Source organism: Scyliorhinus torazame, chromosome 2 (assembly GCF_047496885.1).
Source record: "Scyliorhinus torazame isolate Kashiwa2021f chromosome 2, sScyTor2.1, whole genome shotgun sequence".
In the NCBI taxonomy this organism is placed as follows: domain Eukaryota; kingdom Metazoa; phylum Chordata; class Chondrichthyes; order Carcharhiniformes; family Scyliorhinidae; genus Scyliorhinus; species Scyliorhinus torazame.
Genome location: NC_092708.1, coordinates 373,538,078 through 373,555,965, shown reverse-complemented (window position 1 = coordinate 373,555,965; position 17,888 = coordinate 373,538,078). Strand labels below are relative to the sequence as shown.

General features: G+C 48.4%; 1 protein-coding gene across 4 annotated transcripts in view; it reads left to right on the top strand.

Annotated features, from left to right (window-relative positions):
• Window positions 1-16,367, top strand: part of LOC140407924 (cation channel sperm-associated auxiliary subunit beta-like) — a 64,384-nt gene extending 48,017 nt beyond the window's left edge. For 3 of the 4 annotated variants that reach the window (XM_072495118.1, XM_072495117.1, XM_072495116.1), the window contains 3 exons: window positions 12,144-12,238; window positions 14,113-14,187; window positions 15,639-16,367. In XM_072495118.1, coding sequence (XP_072351219.1) covers window positions 12,144-12,238; window positions 14,113-14,187; window positions 15,639-15,836 — 368 coding nt within the window. In that variant the 3' untranslated portion in view covers window positions 15,837-16,367. Of the gene's footprint in view, window positions 1-12,143; window positions 12,239-14,092; window positions 14,188-15,638 lie in introns of all 4 variants that reach the window. The other variant, XM_072495119.1, reaches the window with a different exon arrangement.
• Window positions 16,368-17,888: the final 1,521 nt, after the last annotated feature.

Below are 17,888 nucleotides of genomic sequence, written 5' to 3'. Positions count from 1 at the left end.
GTGGAGAGCTCGATCCTCCACCTTAAGATCTTGTCATTTTTAATCTTGCCCCGCTGTGCATTATCGAACATGAAGGCTACCGACCGTTGGTCAGTGAGGAGAGTGAATCTCCTGCCGGCCAGGTAATGCCTCCAATGTCGCACAGCTTCCACTATGGCTTGGGCTTCCTTTTCCACTGAGGAGTAGCGGATTTCTGAGGCGTGGAGGGTTCGGGAGAAAAAGGCCACGGGTCTGCCCGCTTGGTTAAGGGTAGCCGCTAGAGCTACGTCGGAGGCGCCGCTCTCGACCTGGAAGGGGAGGGACTCGTCGATGGCGCGCATCGTGGCCTTTGCGATGTCCGCTTTGATGCGGCTGAAGGCCTGGCAAGCCTCTGTCGACAGAGGGAAGGTCGTGGTCTGTATTAGGGGGCGGGCCTTGTCTGCGTACTGGGGGACCCACTGGGCGTAGTACGAAAAGAACCCCAGGCAGCGTTTCAGGGCTTTTGGGCAGTGCGGGAGGGGAAATTCCATGAGTGCGCGCATACGTTCGGGGTCGGGGCCTATTATCCCATTGCGCACTATGTAGCCCAGAATGGCTAGCCGATCGGTGCTAAAAACGCACTTGTCCTCGTTGTACGTGAGGTTCAAGGCTTTGGCGGTCTGGAGGAATTTTTGGAGGTTGGCGTCGTGGTCCTGCTGATCGTGGCCGCAGATGGTTACATTGTCGAGGTACGGGAACGTGGCCCGTAATCCATGTTGATCAACCATTCGGTCCATCTCCCGTTGGAAGACCGAGACCCCGTTTGTGACGCCAAAAGGGACCCGTAGGAAATGGTATAATCGCCCGTCTGCCTCGAAGGCTGTGTACTTGCGGTCACTTGGGCGGATGGGGAGCTGATGGTAGGCGGACTTGAGGTCCACGGTGGAGAAGACTTTATATTGGGCAATCCGATTGACCATGTCGGATATGCGGGGGAGAGGGTATGCGTCTAGTTGTGTGTACCTGTTGATGGTCTGGCTATAGTCAATGACCATCCTTTGTTTCTCCCCTATCTTCACTACTACCACCTGCGCTCTCCAGGGACTATTGCTGGCCTGGATTATGCCCTCCTTTAGTAGCCGCTGGACTTCGGACCGAATGAAGGTCCGGTCCTGGGCGCTGTACCGTCTGCTCCTAGTGGCGACGGGTTTGCAATCCGGGGTGAGGTTCGCAAACAAGGACGGGGGTTGCACCTTGAGGGTAGCGAGGCCGCAGATAGTGAGTGGGGGTATGGGGCCGCCGAATTTAAACGTAAGGCTCTGTAGGTTACATTGGAAGTCTAAGCCCAGCAAGGTGGGGGCACAGAGTTGGGGAAGGACGTTAAGTTTGTAGTTTTTGAATTCCCTCCCCTGTACCGTTAGGGTGACTATGCAGAATCCCTGGATCTGTACGGAGTGGGATCCTGCAGCTAGGCAAATCTTTTGTGCGCTGGGGTAGGTAGTTAAGGAACAGCGTCTTACCGTGTCGGGGTGTATAAAACTTTCCGTGCTCCCGGAGTCGACTAGGCATGGCGTCTCGTGGCCGTTAATTAGGACCGTTGTCGTCGTCGTCTGGACAGTCCGGGGCCGAGCCTGATCGAGCGTAACCGAAGCGAGCCGTGGTTGTCGTAGTGGGGTGGGGTCCGTTGTTGCCGTCCAAGATGGCGTCGGGGATGGACAAAATGGCTGCCCCCATACATCGCACGTGGCTGGGGGGTCACAAGATGGCGTCGGGGGTGGACAAAATGGCCGGGGGCAGCGGCGGTCGGGGCCCAGGTAAGTTGCGCCGGCGGGTCAGGCGTGGGGTGCGGGACGGGGGTGAGGGCCCAGGTCGGCGGCGCCGGCGGGACAGGCGTGGGGCGCGGGGTGAGGGCCCAGGTCGGCGGCGCCGGCGGGACAGGCGTAGGGCGCGGGACGGGGGTGAGGGCCCAGGTCGGCGGGTCAGGCGTGGGGCGCGGGACGGGGGTGAGGGCCCAGGTCGGCGGCGCCGGCCGGACAGGCGTGGGGCGGCGAGAGCTAGGACCGCGCGGAGCTCCCTCACCGGGGACAGCGGTGGTCGGGGCCCAAGTCGGCGGAGCCGGCGGGTCAGGCGTGGGGCGCGGGAGGGGGGTGAGGGTGGCGTTCGGGACGCGAAAGACCCATTCCTCTCCGTGGAGAGTGTTGGCCGGCATCCAAATCGGGAGCGCCGGCGGCGGGTCGTACATGGACTGCGGGGAGGGGGGTTGGGGAGCGTGGGCGGCGTGCAGGGCTCCCAGTTCTCCCGGGGCAGCGGTGGTCGGGACCCAGAGCAGCTGCGCCTGCCGGTCGCACATGGCGTGCTGGGGGGGTTGGGAGGCATAGACTGCCTGTAGGGCTCCCTCTGGCCCCGGGACGGCGGCGACCTCGCGGGATCGGCACACCACCGCATAGTGGCCCTTTTTCCCGCAGCTATTGCAGATGGCTGCGCGGGCCGGACAGCGTTGTCGGGGGTGGTTCGCCTGGCCGCAGAAATAACAGCGGGCGCCCCCGGTGCGACTCGACGTTTGGGCCGCGCAAGCCTGTGGGGTGTCCGGGGGGGGTTTTTTGCCGCGACGGGTACGTACGGGGCCCAATGGCCTGCCGCGCGGTCGGGGCCGTAGGCGCGGGTAGCGCGGCGTAGAACTCGTCCATCGATTCTTCGGGAGCTTGCCGTCTCGTCGCGAGCTGGTAGCGAGCGTAGATTTGGTTAACTGGGCGGACATAGAGACTTTTCAGTGCTGCGAACGCCGTCTGGAAATCGTCAGTGTCTTCAATGAGGGTGAAAATCTCCGTGCTCACCCTCGAGTGCAGGACCTGCAGTTTTTGTTCGTCTGAGACCCGGCCAGTGGTCGGTCTGAGGTCGGCCTCGAAGCAAGTCTGCCAGTGTTTGAAGGCTGCTGCCGCATTCACTGCGTGGGGGCTGATCCTCAGGCATTCTGGAATGATCCTGAGCTCCATAGTCCTTTTTAGGCACGCTTAATAAATTGTAGCGCACAAAGACTCCATGAGACGAAAAGAGTGAAGTCGATGAGGCTTTATTAAGCGTGTCTGTTCCCCAGCAGCCCGATAGTAAACTGGCCTGCGGGGGAAGGCACCGGCTTCTTATACTTCGCCTTCAGGGCGGAGTATGAGGTCAACGGCCAACCAGGACCCGGGATCTGTCAGCCAATGACATTAGGGCTTCCAGTCCCACATGACCCCCAATACATACTACCACAACATCGTCCTTTAAATTCGGCCACCAACAAAGCTGCCTGAGGTGGGCTGTAGTGGGATCGATTCCCTGATGTCCATGACCGTCATGGAACAAACAAATCAGTTGATTCCTGTCCTGTTCAGGAACCACATAAAGGGTGTCTTTTAACACCACACCGTCATGTGTGGTCACAGCATTTTTAAACCTCTCGTAGGGTGCTGGATAGTTTCCTTTTAAAATCTCCCTGAGATTGCTGTCCTGCTTTTGGGCGTGCACTAAATCCTCGATCTTAGTCTGCGAGACCTGAGCTGCATTCACTGGTGCGCTTTTGGGGGGTATCCAAAAATATCCGTGTCTGGAACCTGCTTTAGCCAGTGCGTCGGCCTTTACATTTCCAGGGGGGGAGGAACGATGGTGACTTCGAACTTTGACTACACCAAAAGTCCTATTCTGTGCTCTCTCTAAGATGTGACGGAGCAATGGGGCTGAAGGGAGGGGTTTTCCGCCTGCGGAAACAAATCCTCTTGCTTTCCACAGGGGCAGGAATTCCGTGAGGCTGTTGCAGATATAGAGGCTGTCCGAGTATATGTCTGCTGGGCTGGGGAAGGAATCTGGGTGTTCCACTACATACGCGATGGCCGCAAGCTCTGCTGCCTGCGCGCCTAAGTGGCCTGGATGTTTTAATGATATTTCCTCTAGGGTGCGTCACTGCGTGTCCTCGACATAAATACCGCATCCTGTTATGCGCTTCCCTTCCAATACTGTGGAAGATCCAGCCACATATATCTTTATGGGCTCGCACGTGTCTGTGTGCTTGGGGCTCTGGGTTGAACTACCTATCTTTCTGGGGGGTGTTTTCGCAATGAAGGGGCCTGTGTTGTGGTGTGGAGTGATAATTTCACATTCATGGGGGGCTCCGGGGTACTGTAGGTTGTCGGCTAAACAAGTGTGGGTCTTTGTCCTTTTAACAGTGATGTCCCGTCCCTGCAAAAGAAGGGTCCATCTGGCTGCTCTTATCTGACTGACGGTACCGTCCTTGAGTCGTCCATCCAGTAAAAGTTGGGTGGGGGTGTGTTCTGTGAGGATTGTGATGGGGTTCAGTCCGGTAATGTACGAAAAATACTGAACTGCCCAAAATACTGCGAGCAGGTGCCTCTCACAGGCTGAAAATCCCTGCTCCACGGCATCTAAAATTCTGGAGGCGTAAGCTACGTGCCTTAACTGTTCGTGCCGTTCCTGGAGGAGCACGGCCGAAAGGGTGCGGTCTGTGGTTGCTACCTTTATAGCGTAAGGGGAAAGCGGGTCTGGAACTTGTAGTGCGGGGGCTGCTATGAGTGCCTGTTTTAAAGAGTCCACAGCATCCGTATGCTGCGGAAGCCATTCCCAGGGGGCTACTTTCTTTAGGAGGTCTGAGAGGGACGCTGCCTTGCTGGCGAAACCGTCAATGTGGTTTCGGCAGTAGCCAACCAGTCCTAAAAACGACCGGAGGGCTGAAACGTTCTGGGGAAGGGGCAATTTAGCAATCGAGTCAATCCTTTTATGCTCGATCTCGTGTTTACCGTGCGTGATAATTGTTCCCAAATATATCACCTTGTTTTCCAAAATCTGGGCCTTTTTAGGGTTAACTTTACAACTAATTGAGTGTAAGAGTTCCAGGATTTCGGACAGAAGCTCGATGTGCTCTTCCTTGGTGTCTGTCTGCAGTAGTAGGTCGTCTACGTACTGGACGAGACATTCGGGGCGAGAGAATTTGGCTAAACCATTTGCCAGCTGTCGGTGGAAAATGGAGGGGGAGTTGTGGAATCCTTGTGGCAGGCATGCCCACGTGTACCGTTGATTTTGAAAAGTGAAGGCAAATTTGTACTGGCACGCCTTTGCCAATGGAATGGACCAGAATCCATTACTGACATCCAAAATCGTAAAGAATCGGGAATTGAGTCCCTGCTTGAGCATGGTCTCGGGACTTGTGGCTACTGTGGGGGCTACTGTGGGGGTGATTTTGTTGAGTTCCCGGTAATCGATGGTCAGTCGCCATGATCCATCGGGCTTTCTCACTGGCCAAATCGGGGCATTATTAGTGGAGGCTACTGATCTAAGTACGCCCTGCTCTAATAAGCTTTCAATTACTTTTGCGATTTCTCCCTCTGTCTCTTGGGGAAATCCATATTGTTTTTGGGGTCTAGGGTCAGGTCCTGTGATTGGTACGGAGCCAGTCATCCGGCCACAGTCGTGTTTGTGGGTCACGAATGCTGCCCTGTTCTTTTGCAGAACTGCCCTAACCTGCTTGTCCGTGCTAAGCTTGGGGTCGGGTTGAACCAAAATTCGCCTACTGCGCTGATTTTGTTGGCGTATTCTCCAATGTTGAGCGTTGCGTGGGCTCTTGCAGACTTTGCCATTTTCCAGACACACTGGTTGACTGGATCAAATGATTGTGGGAATTCATGAAGTCTATTCCTAGAATGTGTTCTGCTGTGTGGGGCAGGTCAACTAAAACCACGGGGTGCTTGGTGATGATGTTGCCGATTTGAATGGGTACAGGGGCTGTGATGTGTCCCTGCTGTGAGTGGCCTGTAAAGCCGCTGAGGGTGATGGTGGCTGTAGTGGGCCACGTGTCTTTTTGAAACAGGGTGGAGGAATTTATTGTGGTGCGGGACCCTCCTGTGTCCCATAGAAATTCAACGGGCTGTCCCCAAATTTTCGCTGCAACTACCGGTCGTCCGGACCTATCCCAAAGGGTGTTGCAGACCCAACTGGGGGAGCCCGAACACCGTCAGTCCATTCCGGTCAGGTCCATCTGATCTGAACGGGCGCTAACATTATGAATGGGCTCTGTCTTCTTCTTACTCAGAGTGCCCGTCTGCTGGGCTCTCTGTGGCTTTCGTGGGGCATTGCACTCTCTTGCAAAGTGTCCCAACTGTCCACAGTTGTAACACTCCTGTGACTTGGGTGGGGGGCTGTTCTTTCCTTCATTCACCCATGCGGGGTTCTGGTGTGTTGTAACTGCCTGTATATCTGCGTCGGCCTGCTTTTCTTTGGGAGTTTTAACTGGTGGTTTGTTTTGTACAGATTGCTCCCAGGCGCGGGACAATCTTTTTACTACCCATTTTTCATTATGAGCCTCCTCTGAGGGAACATAATTTGCGCAGGCTTTTTGTCCTGTTTCTGTGGCATGGGAGATAAGGGTGCGGGTCCATTTGGCCATGTTGTCTGGGGACAAATGGGCGCGGTCTACGTCTCCAAAGACTGCTGCAAAGTGGATCCATAGTCGTCCAGCGAACGCTGTGGGGTGCTCGGTTTTCTTTTGCCTGGATTTATTGAGGCCATCTACGGGGTCACCCCGGTTATACCCGATCGCATCCAGGATCGCGGTATGCATTTCTGCAAGGGTGCCTCCTCCTACATTCTGTGGGTCGGGAAGGGCTGCTACGACTGAAGGGTCTAAACTTAAAACTGTGAGCTTTACATGCTCTCGCTCATCCAGGCCGTACATGGTTGCCTGCTGCTTTACTCTGGCAAAGAAATGGTGGGGTCTGAGGTGGGGAGGAACGGTGTGATCTTATCGCATGCGTCCCGTAATTGGGTCACTGTTAAGGGGGTGGTGTATAGAAATTCCGCGTCGTCCGATATGGCTGTGCGGTGGATGGTTACTGGGTTCATTGGAGCCTGAACTATCTGCTCTGTGGGGGGTTGGGGCGCTTTTCTCTTCTGGGGCTTTCCCTGCGCACATGTTCCCTGAACATATCTCTGCGTTGTTTCATTTAATTCTTCCCAATCAGGGCCGTCTTCCTTATCTAATTTTGCTCCAAAGGTTTCCTGGAATCCTTTTTGGACTGAAAGCAGCGATTGCAGCTCTGCAATCTGCTTCCGGCACTTTGCGTGGTCTAGTGAGCTTTGTCTGTGCTCTGTGGTGGCAGCATGGAGTGCTCTTAACGCTGCCTTCAGGTCACTACACTGCCTCTGCAATGCTTCTACCTACTTCTCGGTTTCTTCTCGTACCTGGACTGCACGTTGCGTGTCCTGATAGGCCTTTTCATACTGGGACTGGAAGCTGCTTAAGTGCGCCAGACAAGACTGGTGTGCCCTTTTGGCGTCATCCACCTCTCCGTCTTTTGCTACCAACTTCCTCCTCAACTCTAAGTTCTCTCTTTCTACCTCACTTACTCATTCGATGTATGCCTTCTACCTCTTTCCGGAGCGTCCTAACAACCTCCTCTGTGCCTCGCAATTGTGCCAAGCAGGACACGATTGCCATCGGCTTGCAAGCATTTCCTAAGCTCTTCTTGTGGATCTCGCTCAGGGTCTCCCACCAAGTATGTCCTATACTCCCGGGGCCTGATTCCTCATTGTCACAGAATTCACTCCAAAGGGGCCATCCCTTCCCTTTGAGATATTTCCTGATCTCCTCTTCCCAAATGGGATATTGTCCCACTCTACTGCTGCTGGTCGCTGCGACCGCAAATTCCTCGGGGTTCATGAGGCGTTGCATTGCCTGCATTGCCATCTTTCCTGTCCGAATGCTGCTCTTCAAATTTGTGACAGGGGTATTAAGGTGGTGCTGTAAATACGGGTACGGTTTACGCTACTTTCCGAAATACAAACTCCCGAAAGCTTTGTCGCAACAAAAAATCTATCGGTTTTACCTTATCGCCCTGTTAGTTACGCATGCATACACATACTTCCGAATTATGAGGATTGATCAGAACTGCTTGAACGCTTGTGGTTTTCTGTTCCCAATTGGATCTCTAATTCAAATTCTGGGTTCTGCCGGAGTGGTTATGTCACTTCTAGATCGGGTCCCGGCGGAGTCGCCAAATAATATGTTGCTAACTTTTCGGTTGGTTCAATTGCTCTGTTTTATTACCTTTGCTCTCGAGTCGCCAGGTCCAAGTAATGATCAATAACTCAATACACCGATTAGTAAGATTCAAATCAATGCACATTTATTATACACAGTAATCGCTACTCATGCACAAATTCTACGTCTAAGCTACTTCTACAACTAACAGGCCTATACTTAACTTCGGACTGGTCCACCAGGTCAGGGGAACAAATGGCCTTTCGTTCGGGTTCTGAGTCTGCAGGATTCGAAGTTGGTACGGATTGGTAGCTAGGAGCGCCTATCTCGTAACGAGCGTTGAATCAAGACTTACGGTCTTTCGGCGGTCACTGCACCGGTCACGGTCAAGGTTGGTTCGCGTTGCTGGGTGACCCGGGCAGGAAGAAGAGAGCGAGTTGAACTTGGGGGCTTAAATTTATAGTCCCCAGGGGCTTCCCGCCTTTCGGGGCGGACCCTGTACCTGGTTCTAGGTGATTGGACTTTGTTCCAATCGCTTGGTTCGATTTCTCCAATACTGGAGCGGTTCCCTGATCGATGGGCGGTCTTGAGGTGTCCGTTAACCTCTTTTGTGTTGGCTCTTGCTGGCGCCGGGGAGTCTGGCTTTGCTTTGTTTATCCCAAATGTTTCAATTGCACCCGGGGATTGCGCATTAGTATGTAGATGGCTGCTACATTATTATGCTGATGGTCGCTGGTATCGATGCTGTCTGGGCTTTTGCAGAGTTTTAATACACAGCAAACCTGCACCTGCTGGTTTCTGCCTGTGTTGGCTGAATTTCCCTTCATACTTTGCCGTTCGCCATTTTAAATCGGGAGTTGGCCAACTTAGGTGGCTACAAAGGTGAAACACCAGCTTGAGAAAATGAAGCAAATAAACACAGAAAATAGGAGCAGGAGAAGGCCATTTAGCCCTTCGAGCCTGCTCCATCATTCGTTATGATCATGGGTGATCATCCAACTCAGTAACCTGTTCCCGCTTTCCTCCATATCCTTTGGTCCCTTTAATCCCAAGAGCCAAAGCTAACCCCTTTTTGAAAACAACAATGTTTTGGTCTCAACTACTTTCTGTGGCTCATCACTCTTGGGTGAAGACATTTTTTCTAATCTCAATCCTAAATGGTTTAACCTGTAATCTTAGACTGTGACCCCTAGTTCTGGACTCTTCCACCATCAGGAACATCCTTTCTGCACCTACCCTCTCTAGTCTTGTTAGAATTGTATAGGTTTCTTTGAGACACCCTCATTCTTCTAAACTCCCGCAAATAACTAACTCAATATCTCCTTATACGTCATCCACCATCCCAGGAATCAGTCTGGTAAACCTTTGCTCTATAGCAAGAACATCCTTCCTCAGATAAGGAGACCAAAACTGCAAACAATATTTCAGGTGTGGCCTCACCAAGTCCCTGTATAATTGCAGCAAGACATCTCTGCTCTTGTGCTTGAATCCTCTCACTATGATGGCCAACACATTTGCCTTCTTTACCGCCTGCTGCACCTGCATGCTTACTTTCAGTGACTAAGGTACAAGGACAACCAGGTCTCATTGCACATTCCCCTCTCTCAATCTATAGCCATTCAGATAATAATATGCCTTCCTGCGTTTGATATCAAAATGGATAACCTCACACTTATCCACATTATACTGCATCTGCCATACACTTGTTCACTCACTGAATTTGTCCAAATCACAGTGAAGCATCTCTGCATCCATCTCACAGCTCACCCTCCCAGCTTGCTTTGTGTCATTTGCAAATTTGGGGATATTACAATTAGTTCCCTCATCTAAACCATTAATATAAATTGTGAATAGCTGGGACCCAGCATGGATCCCTGCACTACCCGACTAGTCACTGCCTGCCATTTGGTCGAAAAAGACCCATTTATTCCCATTTTTTGTTTCCTGTCTGCCAACAAGTTTTCTATCCAACTCAAAACTCTATTCCTAATACCATGTGCTTTAATTTTACAGTCTAATCTCTTCTGTGGGACTTTGTCAAAACCTTCTGAAAGTCCAAAGAAACCACATCCACTGGCTCTACTTGTCAATTCTACTAATTACATCCTCGAAGGATTCCAGTAAATTTGTCAGTCATGATTTCACTTTTGGAAATCCACATTGACTGCCCAATCCTGCCACTGTTTTCCAAGTGCTCTTGTTTTAAATCTTTTATAATGGACTCTAGCATTCTCCTCATGCCGACATCAGGCTGACTGGTCTATAGTTCCCGTTTTCTCTCTACCTCCATTTTTAAATAGTGGGGTTAACACTAGCTACCCTCCAACAAGTGAAAACTGTTCCAGAATCTTGGATGGTGACCACTATTGCATCCATTATTTCTTGGACCACTTCCTGAAGTACTGTGGGATGTAGATTATCAGGTCCTGGGGATTTATTGACCTTCAATCCCATCAATTTCCCCAACACAATTTCCTTACTAATACTGATTTCCTTCAGTTCTCCCTCTCACTAAATCCTGTGTTCCCCAACATTTCTGGCACGTTATTTGTGTCCTTCTTTGTGAAAACAGACCCAAAGTATATAATTGGTTGCTCAGCCATTTCTTTGTTCTCCAACCGGTTTCTGATTGTAAGGGATTTTCAAGAATTTTCTCTTCACATACCTATGTAAACTTTGACAGTTAGTTTTTATATTTCCCGCAAGCTTACTCTCGTACTCTATTTTCACCTTCTTAATCAATCCCCTTGTCCTCCTTTGCTGAATTCTAAACTGCTCCCAATCCTCAGGTCTGTTGTTTTTTCTGGCCAATTTGTATGTTTCTTCCTTGGATCGAATGGCACTTTCACCTCCTATGAAGAACTTCACATCTGTATCATTCACACCTGCTCTGGTGACAAGACAATTATTCAATACTTGAGACAAAGAACAAGAACAAAGAAATGTACAGCACAGGAACAGGCCCTTCGGCCCTCCAAGCCCGTGCCGACCATGCTGCCCGACTAAACTACAATCTTCTACACTTCCTGGGTCCGTATCCCTCTATTCCCATCCTATTCATGTATTTGTCAAGATGCCCCTTAAATGTCACTATCGTCCCTGACATGAATGAATTAGATAATAGAAAAGTAGAACAATTAGGATTGCACCATCGTCAACAATGGAATAAACCTGTGGACCTGGATGTAAATCAAGTTCCTGTTTAATACTGTAGAAACTAGACGTTATGAAGTTTGGGCCTCTGATTTTTTGCTTCAAGAAGATTTGAGTGCACCCATGACTTCCCGATAAGGTCCAAGTGTGAGCTGCAGCTTATATTCATATAAGTTAACAAACTTTGAACTTCCTCCAGGTCAGACGTCATGGGCCAATGGCTTTTCAACAGTCAAGGCAGGATCTGAGCAGAAGGACTTGGTGATCATCATAATAGGTCATCACTGCTTTATTCCTCAGCTTTGTGTCCAGAAAATAGGTGCACACAAGAAGCAGAGATCACACAGATCTTGTGCGATCTAACCATTTTTAGTTGAACCTGTAGACAGATATCTGCCTCAAAAACGGGTGCATGGTTTCTGCTGTGGAAAGAAAATAATACGTTTGAAAATATCTGAAGAGGTCACCAACTTTGTTGTAGGAAAGCGGACATTTCCAAATGAATCAATCTTGAGCAAGTGGGAGGTCCAGAAAGTTCAGAAAGACCAACATTATGGAACTCACTAAAACTAGAAGGGTTGTTTCAGAGTGTCCCACAGCAGAAAGGAAACATGGAACACTGAAAGGGTAATATCTCTCTTGACAGACCCTGCTGACTGCACCCAAACAGGATGAGCCTCAACCAAAGAGAAGATCAGGAACTCAACTTCTCATCTCTATTAAAAGGAGCCAATGTGAAATTTAAGGAGAAGATAAGATTATTGGTTGTATCCATTTATGCATGTGTTGATTATAGATGCCTAATCTCGGAACTAGCACAGTCCTGCAGCCGATAAATAATGCAGGCAGTTGAAGAGAGTTACTGCATCCTGAATGAATATTTTTCAATTTTATAAACATTGAGAAAATGATTGAAATGGCTAAGTAAAAGAGTGCAGCTGATTTTTAAAAGTCTGATATTGTGAATTAAATCAGATCTTGATGATGACATTTGTATTTTGTCTAGGTACAAAAATTAACCCAAGTTTTGACAAACTAAGAAAATATTTTGTAATGTCTACAGCTATGCACAATCCAGATGGACTATCCATCAGTCTATTCGTAAGTAATAATTTTGCCTTGATACATTAATCAAACATTTAATTAAAGATAGAGTGAGTTTATTAGTTACCAAACACAAGGAATACAATAAAAAAATACATGCACAAACATTCACACTGATTAGAAATGAGGGACAGGATTCTCTGGTCTCCCCTTGACGTGTTTCTCGGAGGCAGGAGGCAGACCGCCATTGGCCAGTGGCAGGATATTCAAGTCCCGCCGCAATCAGTGGAATTTCTCATTGATTCTACCTCACAACTGCAGGACGCCCGCTGCGGAGTGCGCCATAAGCAGGACCATAAAATCCCGCCAGCGTGAAGAGCTGGAAGATCTCACTCAAGGAGTCCGAAAATAAGTGTCTTTTAAAAATATACGAATCAGTCATTAACTTGTCCGTGAGGAGTAGGTGGTGAAGCGTTGCAGTAGTTGAAATTCGTGATTTTAGTAAGTCTGACTTCAACAGTTGAATAGTTAATTTTGAGATTCCAGGGCGCTGCAGTTTAACTGTGAGGGGCTGTCCTACTTCCTTTTCAGTAGTGGCTTTGCTGATTTGGCTGCTTCCAGGAATCAGAGGGTTAGGTTGTTATCTGATACTCTTGCTTCTGTGTCACACATTCTGGCATACCCAGCTCTAATCCCTCTTGACCTGGTTTGTAGCTGGCTTTTTATCCCAGTCTCTCTTGTACTCCTGGGAAGGTGAAAACCCATAAACTGGGACATCGCTTACACAATATGATTCCTGCTGAGAAGATAATCAGCTTCCATTATCTCCACAGGAGATTACATTCAAATGCTTTGTGCTTTTAATATGTCCCTGTCTAGAAAAATGGGGTGATATTCCATTGTCGCTCAGGACTCAGTATCACCCACGCAGGAAATTCTCAGTCACTGAATTTACATTCTCAGAATTTATATCCTCAACCATCTTTGGCTTGAATGTCCATTTAAAAAAATATACATGGTGGGATTCTCCATCCTGCCATCCCTGTTTTCCGGCACAGCGTGTCCCCAACGACAGCGGGAATCTCCATTCCCACAGTCGGCAATGGGGCTTCCCATTGTGACCACCCCGCGCCATCGGGGAACCCACGGGCATGGGTGCACTGCCAGCAAGTCAGAGGATGCTGCCGACAGTGAATCCCACTTCACATGTCTTGTTTAAAAGTCCAATATGTCCATATGTAATTGGGGAGTTTTCTCCATGATCATGACAGTAGGTTCTGGAGAGAAGAGAAATTAAAATAGAAAATGTATATTTTCACCATCTGCATCGTGGAATTCTGAAAAGATTGAGCAATGAGGGAGAAGTGTGATTAGAGGAGGAATATTCAGAATGTGGAGGCCCTCAACTCTAAATGCATCAGCTCCGCCAGTGGCCATCGCTTCAACCGTGGGATCTCCCATTATGGCAAGACTCTTCCTCCCTCTTTGGTTAATTCCTGATGTCTCCTTTTGTGCCCAACTTTCTCCTGCAAGAGAAATGTGTCAGCAACTGTTTGCACTTTAGGTCAAGCCATGTTGTTCAACAATCCTCCCACTGATGAGTTAAAAACTCACTCCTGAATGCACCAGCCCTAACTTTTGCAGCCATCATTAGATGGTAACTGGTGGGAAAATATCTCTAATTCATGCCATTGCATTGATTTTGGTGCAGAATCCCTTGGTGTGGGCTGTTACAGAGCATCTTTTAGAGGAATGGAGTATCTCTGACTAACAGTAGCTTCTGGACTTCTGTGTTTAAATTTGTAGACACCAGGGAAGTTTCCATCTAATTTGCTCTGTTTTAATATAAACATTATTAGCCTCATCATTGTTCTTGTCGCAAAATCATATTCAATCTGTTTTACCTCACAGTTGATTTTTCTGCAATGTAGGGTTCAGAACTGTATCATTTCCGAATAACAGTAATTTCCGGAGTATCCTTCTGTAACTTGGTTGAGGAATTTCAGGTAATACCAGTTCTGTTTAGATATTTTAAAGTGAGTTTGCCAAAGAAAAAGGAAGAATGAGAGGGAAGGACTTTCAATTCCAAGTAGTTACTCATTTTATAGAAGCATTAAAGGAAGAAGAATTTTGACTGGTGTTAACTTAAGAACATTAACCTTTCATTAAATGTGATATGATGTCATTAGAAAAGTAGGATATTATCTAAATGGAGAGAGATTGCAAAACTCTGAGGAATAGAGTGAAATGGGTTAATAAGCAGGTCCAGCAATTGATCAGGAAGGTAAGTGGGATGTTGTTGTTTATTGCGAGGGGAATGAAATATAAAAGTAGGGATGTTTTGCTATAGTTCTACAGGGCATTGATGAGAGCACATCTGGAGTGTGTGTACAAATTTGGTCTCCTTATTTAAGAAAGGACACAATTGCATTTGAATCAGTTCAAAGAACTTGACTTTTTTCTGGGATGAGTGAGTTATCATGAGAAAAGGTTGGACAGGTTCTAGGGGCAGGGGTTCAAATCCCACCATAGCAGTTGGTGGAGCTTGAATTCAGTTAATATATCTGGATTATAAATTTGTACCCATTGGGGTTTAGAAGAATGAGAGATGAATTTATGGGCAGCACGGTAACAAAGTGGTGTTAGCACTGTTGTTTCACAGCGCCAGGGCCCCAGTTCGTTTCCCGGCTTGGGTCACTGTCTGTGCGGAGTCTGCACGTTCTCCCCGTGTCTGCGTGTGTTTCCTCCGGGTGCTCCGGTTTCCTCCCTCAAGTCCCGAAAGACGTGCTGTTAGGTAATTTGGACATTCTGAATTCTCCCTCAGCGTACCCGAAAAGGTGCCGGAGTGTGGCAATTAGAGGATTTTTGCAGTAACTCCATTGCAGTGTTAATATAAGCCTACTTATGACAATAATAAAAGATTACTGGAACGTAGGACCCTGATGGGGCTTAACAGGATGGATCCTGAAAGGATTGTTCCCCTTGTGGAACTAGGGGACACGGTTTAAGAATAAAGGATCTCACATTTAAGATGGAGCTGAGCAGATTTTATTTTTCTCTCAGGCAGCTGTGAGTCTTTAGTACTCTTTTCCTCAGAGAGTGGTAAAGGCAGGGTATTTTAATGTAGAGATAGATAGATTCTTGACTAAAAACGGCATCAAGGGGTGTGTGTGTGTATGTGTATGTGGGGGTGGAGGGGACAGTAATGTTAAAGCCATAATCATATAATGCACAATCGTATGGAAAGTCACCCCTGATGCTGTTGAAGCTTTCTTCTTCCACTCATCAAATAAAAAATAAAAGCAGATTGTCTCCTTTATCTGTTTAGAAAGTTTGTATTTACAGTTCAGGGAGATATTATTCCAAACTGATGATGCAAACTGTGTAAATAATGGTTGTAGTTTAACATAATGCTGTGTTTGATTTTTCACTCGTGAGGGTTTCATTTTTCTTCCAGATTTATGTTGATGACCCACCAATGGCATATCCATTCCACTATTTGGTCAGCATGATAACTGCCATCGGTCTAGGAACATTTATTATGTTTTATTTCACTTTGCAACATTACTGGAGTAAATTCAACATTAAAACCCCATGTTGGAAGTTTAAAGTACATCCATCACCAGGGAGCAAGCTGTTTAAATTCAATAAATAAATCTAAAATAAAGACGATGCAAATTTCTGCATTTTATTTTCCAGTATTAACTGGTCTAGAATAAACTGAGCTAATTGATATGAATATTTGGAAGAAAACAGTGTCACTGGGTTTGAGCACCACCCTCATCTTGAAGATGAGATTCAAATCAAGCTCAGATAGAAAGGGGGCTAAATTGGACCGTACCCTATGCACTAATGATCAATTAATCCACATCCATTGAATTGCAATGCTGGAAGCATACCAACTTCATGTTTCCTGCTCTTTTCCATGATCTCTGCATTTAGCCGATACTAACACTAGGATTCAATAGGGGGGTCAACATTGTGAGTGGCTTGAACTAGAAGGAGACTGACTAAATTTTAAAGAGGTCTTTATTTAAGTCAGATTTGTATAGCATATGCATGCTTCAGTCAATGTTTTGGAATGTTTTTGACAGCTGTAAGTGCTACTCAGTTGAATTAAATTGCATACACAACAGACATGTTCACTTTAAAAAATAAAATTTGAGCTTCTCGTTTTCTGTTTAAATGGTTTGTATTTACTGTTTCAGTGGATTTTATTTCAGATTGACAATGCAAACTGTCAGTAATTCAACATGCTCGGGGCTTGAAAATGTTGTAAATACCTGCAACCATAAAAGACAAACTTTACATAGTGCCTTTCATCATGTCCATAAGACATCACAGAGCATTTCACATTTAACAAGGTACTTTTGAAGTGTAGTCACTGTTGTAGGAAATGTGGCATTTAAGGTGGCTGCCTCATGCCACCAAGGACCCGGGTTCAATTCTGGACTTGGGTGACTGTTTGCACTTCCTCCCTATGTCTGTGTGAGTTTCCTCCCGCAGTCCAAGGATGTGCAGGCTAGGTGGATTGACCACACTAAATCACCCCTTAGTGTCCAAAGACAGGTGGGGTTACGGGGATAGGGTGGAGGTGTGGGCCTAGGTAGGGTGCTCTTTCAGAGGCTCAGTCCAGACTCAGTGGGCAGAATGGCCTCCTTCTGCACTTTAGGAATTCTATGGTTCTAATTTGTGCACAGCAAGTTCCCACAAACACCATGGCAATTATAACCTGTTTCCCTGCTTTTGTGATGTTGATAGAAAAATCTATATTAATTCGGTCACTGAGGTTAACTCCCATTCTTTGGAATACTGCCATGGGAATTATAAGATCCACCTTAGGAAGGGAAACAGGGAACCTATTTAACATGTCATCTGAAAAACAGCCCCTCAGTACTGCACCAGAGTATCAACCAAGAGTGTTGTGTTCAAGTCCTTGAGTGGATCTTTAACCCATTGGAAAATGGGTTAAATCATTGGGTTAAATCGGCGGGTGCCGATTTGATGCCAAATCGCAATGGTCTGTCAACTCGACAGCTACATCATTGCGTTCCGGAACCCATGGTCAGTAAACATCATTTGCATATCATTAGCGGGTCCAACCCAGTATTCTCTAGGGCCTCTGCTATTCTCCTCCTCCGATGGGCCGAGTTCCCGACGGCATGGGTCACTTAAAAAATCGTGAAACCGGTGTCCTGGATGATGAAGGAGAGAGAGAGGAGGTAGGACACAGAGAGGAACGACTGCGGGCGGCCAGGCAGGACACTGGCGGGGGCTCTGCCAGGGCCGGCGGTGGGTGGAGGTGGTGATGGGAGGAACAGGCCGAGTCACCGGGTGACCCCCTACGGGACTGGACGGTTTCCAGGCACGAATCACCATTACCGTGGCCTGCAAGGTAGCCATCTTGCTGCGCACCCCACTAACCACCTACCCTAGTCCCTGGTTCTGCAGAGTGACACCAACCATATGGACCCCCCCACACCCACACCCCATCCCCTGCCACATCCCACCTCACCCCTGCCGCCACCCGTCGGCGGCCCACCCAAGAAACACCCACAGTAGCCCCTATGGGGGCCACGGTGCCTACCCCTGGCAGGGGCAGTGCCAGCCAATGGTAGCCCTGGCATTAGGGATGGCCGCCAGGGCCAGAGGCCCCCATGGTGCCGGCCACTAACGGGGCCAGGGCTGCGGGGATGGGGGGGAGGGA